This window comes from Phoca vitulina, unplaced genomic scaffold (assembly GCF_004348235.1).
Source record: "Phoca vitulina isolate PV1807 unplaced genomic scaffold, GSC_HSeal_1.0 scaffold16, whole genome shotgun sequence".
NCBI lineage: Eukaryota > Metazoa > Chordata > Mammalia > Carnivora > Phocidae > Phoca > Phoca vitulina.
This window is the reverse complement of record NW_022589719.1, coordinates 37,993,924-38,002,669: the sequence shown is the minus strand read 5'-3', so window position 1 is coordinate 38,002,669 and position 8,746 is coordinate 37,993,924. Positions and strand designations below refer to the sequence as shown.

The window sequence follows — 8,746 nt, the reverse complement described above, 5'->3', positions numbered from 1 at the left end:
TCCCTCTGTGCCTACATTGGGGGATCCAGGGTCTTTGCCCCCCCTTGCCCCAGCACCATCACCCCACCCCTCTGTCTGCCCCCCACCCCAGGCCAAGCTGCAGAAGCACATTCAGAACCCCAGCGCTGCAGAACTCGTGCACTTCCTCTTTGGACCTCTAGACCTGGTACCTGGGGCTGGGGCTGGGGGCGCAGGACCCCAGGGTGGTTTGCCCCTGGCTGAAGGTGGGGGGAAGCAAATGCCTACCCTGGGCAGGCAGCTGGGGCCATGCGTCCGGGCTGCGGGCGTGGCTGGTCCGTGGTGCTGTCAGCAAGCCAGCTGGGACTGGGGTCCGGTGGGCAGGGCCTCCTCTGAACCCCGCTTTGCCCCAGATCGTCAGCACCTGTGGGGGCCCAGACATCGCACGCTCCGTGTCCAGCCCCCTGCTTTCCCGCGAGGCCGTGGGCTTCCTGCGAGGCCACCTAGTCCCCAAGGAGATGACGCTGTGGGAGTCGCTGGGGGAGACATGGACACGCCCCCGGTGCGGCAGCGGGCAGTGGGCAGAGAGGGTGTGGGAAGGGGCCCTGGGCTGGGTGATGCAGGGCATGGGGTGCAAGCCAGGATGGGGTTCCCTGGCAGGCCAGGTGGGTGGTCCCAGGTGGGGCTGGTTCCCATGGTGGGCGTGGCTCACCTCCAGAACCTCCCACCTCCAGTTCTGAGTGGCCCCGGGAGCCGCAGGTGCCCCTCTACGTGCCCAAGTTCCACAGCGGCTGGGAGCCACCCCTGGACGTGCTGCGGGAGGCTCCCTGGGAAGTGGAGGCGCTGGTGTCTGCCCCCGACGACGAGGTCAGAGCGCCCACGGCCCCACCCCAAACCCACTGGCCATCTGCCTCCTCCACCACTGCTCACCTCCTCGCCCACCTCTGTCCACTGCCTTCACCCCACACCAACCTAGGGGGTCCTTTTTCCCACAGCCGACTCCAGCGAACCGACCATCCTTTCGAAACTCCCCCAAACACAGCCTTGTGTCTGAGCCCACAGCTCCACCTCCAGGAGACCCTCTCCCCCAAGTCAGCTCCCCGCATGCTCACAGGTAAGTTCCTCTTCAAATGAGGGAATGTGACGCTCACCCCTAGAAACAAGGAGGCTCTGATATGAGTATGCTGCCACCAGGTGGCGGCAAATGCCTTGTTCATGGCGTTCAAAAAAAGCATTTTTCCAAACCAGAACCAGGTTTTCATTCTAACTTTATAATATAAAATTGAAGAGAAAAATGTCAAAAGCCACCTATAAATTCATTACCCTAATACATTATCTCTCTTTGTGTCTTCTCATGTGTGTTTTAGAATCATGGTTAGACGTTTACTAAGTCACTAAACTTAAGTGGGTTCAACGATCCCTGTCACTCACGCCATTGGGGCTGATTTAGGTCCAGCCTCAGAGCCAGAGAAGGAGACTGAAGGTCTGGGCTAAGGACAGCCATTCTCCCCGCCCCCATACACATACTTCCACAGACCCAGGGCCTGGGGCACTTCCCATCCTTCTTCTCCTCTCCTCCTTTCTGTTCTCACTTCTGGCCCAGGATCTGTCTGGGAAGCTGGTTACCCTGCCAGACCCCAGGATTCAGTTTCAGCAAGGGAGGGGGCTGAAATCTGTGTCTTACACAAGTGTGCCCCTCTCACTGCACCCCCTGCCCCCGCCATGGCCAGGCTGATGTCCATGGCTCCTGACCTAGGGCCACACTTCAAGAGACATTTTCATCCTTTGACCTCCAGCCCCTGGCCAGTCCATCCTGGCCAGTCATGGCTCCAGGGCCACCTCAGCCTCAGCCCCCTCACCTGTACGGTGTCCCAAGGCCTGCAGCTGTGTGAGGGAGCTGCCCTGATGATCAGGGGCCAGACTGGCCAGGAGGCAACTGCCCAGCCTGGGTGGCAGCCACAGGCCTGCTCTGTGCTGAGGCCAGGACACCCACGCCATGCCCCTGCAGCTCGTGGGCCATCCTCCACCGTGGGTGCTTGTGGGCAGGGCTGTGGCTCTGAAAACACTTGGCCCTCCCTCATTGGTCAGCTGCTTGCAAGGATGGTGGTGACCCTGTCATTTCTTGGGTACATGTTTGGCTGTGGGTCCCCTGGGGGCCGGGCGCCCCCTGAGATGGCCTGGCCTCGGGCGGGCCTTGCCATGCCCACAGGCCCCCTCGTCCCACCCCCACCCCCCCTGCGTGGCCCGCACCTCCGTGCAGGGGCCCCAGACGCTCTGGGGCTGTCACAGTTTCCATTCCCGGCTGACGAGCCTCAGCTTCTCTCCGCTGTGACCTCAGAGAGCTGAACAGGAGGCGGCACGCACCTGGGAAGCTGCTCCCCCAGCCCGGCCCCAGGGCCAGGAGGAGACCCCAGCCCAGCCCTGGGCCTCAGCCCTTCTGTTCCACGCAGGGGCTACGAACCTGGGCCAGCCATGGCCAAGTACGTCAGGATCCTCTATGACTTCACAGCCCGCAACGCCAACGAGCTGTCGGTGCTCAAGGACGAGGTCCTGGAGGTGAGCCGGGGCCTGGGCTGGGGCTGGGGGGGGGGCGGGGGGCTGCCCAGGAGAGGCAGGAGCCAGGCTGCCCAATCCCTGTCCCCAGGACCCCTACCCCTGGGCTCCAGGCAGGGTGCATAGCCTGCCCCTTCCCCGCCCCCAGCACAGCCTGGATGAGGGGCCTCCCTGCCTGGGGGATCTAAGAGGGGCTCAGGGGCTCCTGTGCTGGGCTAAGCTGGGCTCACGTTGAAGGACAGGCCTTCTCTTGTGCCAAGTGCGGACCCTCCAGCTCTCAGCCAGGGCTCGTCATTCACACCCACCCCTGGAGCCCCCTTGAGACACGGTCTGTTTGGTGCCAGTCCTGAATTCAGGCCACCCACTGGGGGACGGAAAGTGGAGCAGGCTGGGGGGGGGGAGTGATCTATATGCAAAGGCTAGAGGCACCCTTGCTCTGGATGCTGCTGGAGAGGGGTAGGGGGAGATAAGGGAGGGATGGTAGCCTCTATGGGTGGGACAGAAGGCTGGTCAGGGCAGGGGCTCCTAGGAGGACTTGTGACTTCCCCACAGGATTGCGGGGAGGCGGGGCTTCGGAGGAAATGCCTAGAACTCTCTCGGGCCCACCTGTAAAGAGGGGCTCATACACCCTGCGCTGGTGACCAGATGCGGGTGATGGTGGGGGTGGGTGCCTGCAGGTGCTCGAAGATGGCCACCAGTGGTGGAAGCTTCGCAATCGCAGTGGCCAGGCAGGCTACGTGCCCTGCAACATCCTGGATGAGACTCGGCTGGAGGACGCACCCCAGGAGCGGGTGAGTGCGAGGAGCGGGGGCTCTGCGGTCCCACCTCAGAGGGGGGATGGGCGGGTGCAGACCCGGCGCTGAGCCCCGGATTCCTCCGTGCCCGGCGGGGGTGGGGCCACAGGCCGGGCCCTGGGAGGGGGGCGGCGAGAAGGGATGCCTCACCTTCTCCTTATTACAACCCTGCGGGGAGGAATGATGAGCTGACGCTGAGGGCGCCCCCACCCCTTCGTCTCTTGCCCCCACCCCTGCAGGCCAGTCTGAAATATTGGGGTCCTGCCAGCCCCACCCACAAGCTGCCCCCAAGCTTCGCAGGGAACAAAGACGGTGAGAGGCGCTCTGCCAGGGCATGAGGGCCACCAGATGGATGCGGGTACGGGGCCCTGAGCCCCCTGGGGGAAGCAGCGGGCGGAGGGTCCTCGAGCGGGGCGGGGGGGGTGCGGAGGGCGCCGGGTCAGCTCGCGGCGGGCCTGAGTGCCGGGCACCGCCCGCAGAGCTGATCCACCACATGGACGAGGTCAACGACGAGCTCATCAAGAAGATCAGCCACATCAAGGCGCAGCCGCAGCGGCACTTCCGCGTGGAGCGCAGCCAGCCGGTGGGCCTGCCGCTCACCTACGAGTCGGGCCCCGAGGAGGTCCGCGCCTGGCTGGAAGCCAAGGCCTTCAGCGCCCGGTGCGCGCGCGGGGGGCGAGGCGGGGCGCGGGGGCGGGGGGCGGGGCGGGCGCCCCTTGCTCATCCCCCCCGCGCCGCGCCCCCAGGATCGTGGAGAACCTGGGCATCCTGACCGGGCCGCAGCTCTTCTCGCTCAACAAGGACGAGCTGAAGAAAGTCTGCGGGGAGGAAGGTATCCGCGTGTACAGCCAGCTCACCGTGCAGAAGGCGGGCCTGGAGGTGAGGCGGCCGCGCCCCCCCCCGCCCCTCCCCGCCCCCTCCTCCCTCGGGGCTCCTGGATTGCCTGGAAAGCGGGAGGCCGCGGGACCCTGGCCTGTGGGCCCCCGAGCTGAGGCTGCCCCGCCCCCCCCAGAAGCAGCAAAGTGGGTCGGAGCTGGAGGAGCTCATGAGCAAGTTTCATTCCAAGACCCAGAGGAGGGTGGAGGACGACAGCTAGACCTGGCCAGCTGGGCCCAGCACACCTGCAGCTGGGGGACACGGAGACGCACCTGCGGAGAGGCCCACCCCCAGTGCATGGAGTATTATTTTTGTATGTGTGTATATTTTGGACCGTGGACACGGGTGGACACAGCTCACCTGCCTCATGGCACATGGCCTGTCCTCAGGCTCAGCGATGCCTCAGCCCACACCCATCTGCCTGCCCCAAGGCCCACCTCCCCAAAACTAGCCACCTGGAGATGCCAGCCCCTCATGCACCTGCCCCTGAAGCCGGGGCTGCAGCTTTTCCAGCCCCGCCCAGCCCCCTTCCTGGCTTTCATGACACCTCTCCCTGAGGCCACAGAACCCCCAGGAGGTAGGCAGGGACTTATCCTTTGGCCTCCTATCCACATGGGGGTTCCTCCTGGCACTTGTAACCCTGGCCCCAAACCTCACCCCGTGGCTGCTACTTCTTCACGCACCCGCACCTGCGCACCTCCGGATGGGCTGTGGGCCGGAGGGCACTGACCTCAGCACCCTGGGCTCCGAGCTAGGCCTGGCCCCCAGATATCGCCCACAGCGCCCACCCAGCACACTGCTCCTCAAGGGTGGCCTGGGGGGCTCCAGGCTCCCCTGGGGTGGGGTGCATGCTGTTCTCCCTCCACCCATTCAAGGAGCATAGATGGACTGGACATGTACTCATTCAAGTATGGCCTTAGACACCCCACACACACCCAAGGCAGAGCTCAAGATAGGAACTTTCTCCAACCAAGTCTAAGGCCAGGCTTGCCCTGTGTGCCGTGTGGGTGGTGGGTGAGTCTTGGAGCACTGAACTCTGCAGGTTACACCCAGAGATGAGAGGTGGCCAAGGTTCAAAAGCCATGTCATTAAACCAATTAAGTATCCTAGCAGCCATGTGTCTGTCTCCTGGAGATGGGGATGGGGTCACTGTGGGCCTGGAGCCCACCTACGATTGTACCATTTGTAAGAACCACTGGGCAGAGGCCAGGCCGTGGACATTTCAAGTGAGGCCATGTACCCCTGACTCCAGTGGGGGTTCCCAGGAGCCCCTCACCTCCACATGTATCTCAGTGGGCCCAGAGGATATTCCTGGGAGGTGAGGAGCTGAGGGGGCCCTGCTCACTCTGCGTGCTGTGGCTCTCCCAGGCCAGATGTCCAGAAGGCCCAAAGACTGTAACCCAAGACGGGTGGAAGGCCCAGGAGCCAGGTCTGCCGGACCTCAGGGCGGGCCAGGGAGGGGCATGAGTCTTGGCGGCAGGGCCGAAGCTTAGCCCCAGGCTGAGGGAGGTGCCCTGGAGGAGGGCCTTGACAGATAGGGGACCAGGTTGGTGGTCAGCTCTGAGGTGTCAGTGCAGGAGTGGAGGGGTCCCTGAGCACACAGTGGGCTGCACTCTGCACCTCGAGGACACCAGACCACCAGGCCAGTGCCCACCTGAGCTCATCCAGGGCCCCACCCTTGGAGGAGGCCTCTGGCACCCTCTGCTGGCGGCTCTGCGCGCTGGGGTGTGGGCAGTCCAGGGGGCACCCTAGTACCTGGCCAGATGGGGGCATCTTGATCTGCGTTTCCCCAAAGCAGCTGGGGGCCCCGCCCTGGGTGAGGGTGTCTGGAGGGCTCATTCCCGGGGTCTCTGTGTGATGGGCAGGGGCACCCGCAGGGAGCGCGATGCAGAGGCTGTGCCTTGTGGGATTGGGGTTAGAGATCTAGAGCCGTCTGTCAGCTGGTCTGCCAGAGCCAGGCCCGGCCCCCAGGCCTCAGGAGCCCCGACTCTAAGCTAGGACTGTCCTGTCCACCAGGACCCGGTCAGGGGGAGCTGGGCCACCTCTGGGCCTTGAGCACCATGGCATCCTCTCCCCAAGAGAGGAAGGTCCTCCCCAAGCCCCAGGCCAGAAGAGGAAGGTTGGTCCTCCCAGACCCAGGCAGGACCTCGCAGACAGGGAAATAAGACCCAGAAGGAAAAGGGGAGGGATGGGGTGCCGGCTGTCCCTCCAGAAACCTGCAGATGCCCCTCGTCCAGAACCACCAGGAGGGATGGGCCCCTGACTGGACCACCCCCCACCAGCCCTATTTGGCTGAGCCCCTCCTTTGGAGCAGGGATGGGCACCCCCAGCTCCACCTGCTCTGAAGGGGGCCTCTGCTGGCCCAGTGGTGCTCACACTAGAACAAGCTCAGAGGGGCTGCTCCTGGTCATGACCCCACCCGGCAGGGCTCTGCCTTCACCAGGATGGTGGTGCTGGCTGGGCTTTGGGGACACTACCTCCAGGCTGGGTCGCTTATCCCTTGGGAGCCTCAGAACCTACACTGTTCCCTTGCCCGTCTCTCCCTCCCCTCCTCCATCCCATCCACAGGCCACCACTGCTCTGTCCCCCTCTGTCCCCACTGTGCTCCCTGGACAGCTTGAGGAGGACCTGATCTCCAAGACCCCAGGCCCCTGGTTCCTTAGCTCCCGGCAGCCCTAGGCCAGCTCCCATTACCCAGGAGCTGCTGGTTCCAAGATGCTCTGGACCCACCTGTCTGCTGGGCCTCTGGGCTCCTGGAAGAGGCTTCCCCACCACCTCCTGGCAGGCGAGAGTGGTGGGCCCAAAGTCACATGGCCTTCAGGGTAGGTGTGAGGACATGAGGGCATCATTGTCCAAGGCCACCAGATTGGGGGATGACTGAGCTCTACCCACTTTAGCATCCTGGTGATCTCAGCGTCCATAAAAGTAGACTTGGATGAAGAACAAGGCCCAGAGGGGCCAGGTCACCTGCCCAGAGCCCCAGAGCTGGGGAGGAGCTGGGCTCCAGTGCAGTTTGGCCTGATCTGTGCCCCTAACCACACACCTCCTCACCTCCCACACCAGGCTGGCCAAGCAGGGAAGAGGGAGGGTCTGGTGGTGGCGGCCCCAGTGGTGGCGGGGACTGCAGAGGGTGTGCCCATGGGAGCGTCCCGCTGGGCAAGGGGGGCTGAGCTGCCCGCCCAGCGTCCACTCTGTGCCCAGCTCTGCTGCCAGCAAACATCCCCGCAAACAAGGCCCGTCTCTGTTTCGGGCACAGGCATGTCTTTGTGGCCTTCCCCGGACCAGCTGGCTCCATTTGCCTCCTCTCCTACACAGGGCGGCCAGGAGGCAAAAGCAGCTTTTTCTTCTTTTTTTAAAGATTTTATTTATTTATTTGACAGAGAGAGAGCGCACAAGTAGGGGGAGCGGCAGAGGGAGAAGCAGGCTCCCCGCGAGCAAGGAGCCCAATGCCGGGCTCCATCCCAGGACCCTGGGATCATGACCCGAGCCAAAGGCAGACGCTTCACCAACTGAGCCACTCGGCGTCCCCAAGTGGGGTTTCTTTAAGAAGAGTCTTTTCTTTGTCCTTTCTATTTTACTTTTTCAAAATATTTGATTTACCAAGAGGTTAGTGCCTGGAAGGGCTAGCACGAGGGGTAAGACGTCCCTCACACCTGTATCACGAGGCCAGAGATAGAATGGAGGCAAGAGGGGCACCTGTTTCCTGGACCAGGTGGCGCTTGGCAGGGGTGACAGTGGCTGAGAGAGGACTCACGGGAGAGGGCGGCACTGAGAAGGTGGCTCTGTGTCCGGAGAAACAGAGAGACGACCCTATGACTCTCCCCCACAAGTGTGAGAGAATGCCAGAGGCATTAAACCATTCACGGTTTAATTTTCACGGGGAAAATTACCAGGTTCCTGGAAGAAAATGTGGGAAACATCTTTGTGATGAAGCTGAGGAAGAATGTTCTGTGCAACACTTCAAAATGAGCTGATGAGTTTGGCTTCATCAAATTGAGGATGTAGCTCGCCAGTGGCCCACGGGCACGGCTGACGGGGAGCCGGGGAGCCCGAGGCTTCGCCAACAGCAGGGCCCACCCACAGCACACACCGGCAGCCGGCCTGGGGGTGCGCCGTCCCACGGGGGCCCCAGACTCTTTCGGGAGCCCTGAGCTCTAAGCTAGTTTCCTAACAACACAGAAGTGTGTTGGAGGTTGAATTGTGTCCCCATCCCGCAGAGTCATACAAGATAGGGTCGTTAGGTTGGGCCTTAATCCACATGGCGGCTGTCCTTGTAATAAGGACGCTGGACAGGTGCACCCGTCACGGGAAGGTGGAGGCAGAGGTGTGGTGGGTCATCTACAAGACGAGAAGCATCAGCGATGGCCTGCTACCTGCAGCATGGGTATGAGCAGACAGAACCAGCCCAGCAGCACCTTGATCCCAGACGCCGGCCTCCCGAATTCCTGCTGTTTAAGCCTGGCATTTGATGGTGCTCTGTTATGGCCATCCCGGGGATGATACAAAGTGAGTCTTCACCTTTTTTACCCGGCTCTGGTATAAAAGCTGCCCTGTTGCGGGGGGGG

At 62.8% G+C, this 8,746-nt stretch overlaps 1 protein-coding gene across 5 annotated transcripts in view; it reads left to right on the top strand.

Moving 5' to 3' along the window:
- Window positions 1-5,293, top strand: part of EPS8L2 (EPS8 like 2) — an 18,082-nt gene extending 12,789 nt beyond the window's left edge. For all 5 annotated transcript variants that reach the window (XM_032414693.1, XM_032414694.1, XM_032414692.1 and 2 more), the window contains 10 exons: window positions 92-166; window positions 372-520; window positions 693-825; window positions 954-1,072; window positions 2,409-2,514; window positions 3,189-3,302; window positions 3,545-3,617; window positions 3,785-3,965; window positions 4,052-4,184; window positions 4,318-5,293. In XM_032414693.1, the coding sequence (XP_032270584.1) occupies window positions 92-166; window positions 372-520; window positions 693-825; window positions 954-1,072; window positions 2,409-2,514; window positions 3,189-3,302; window positions 3,545-3,617; window positions 3,785-3,965; window positions 4,052-4,184; window positions 4,318-4,401 (1,167 nt within the window). In that variant the 3' untranslated portion in view covers window positions 4,402-5,293. The remainder of the gene's footprint in view (window positions 1-91; window positions 167-371; window positions 521-692; window positions 826-953; window positions 1,073-2,408; window positions 2,515-3,188; window positions 3,303-3,544; window positions 3,618-3,784; window positions 3,966-4,051; window positions 4,185-4,317) is intronic.
- Window positions 5,294-8,746: the final 3,453 nt, after the last annotated feature.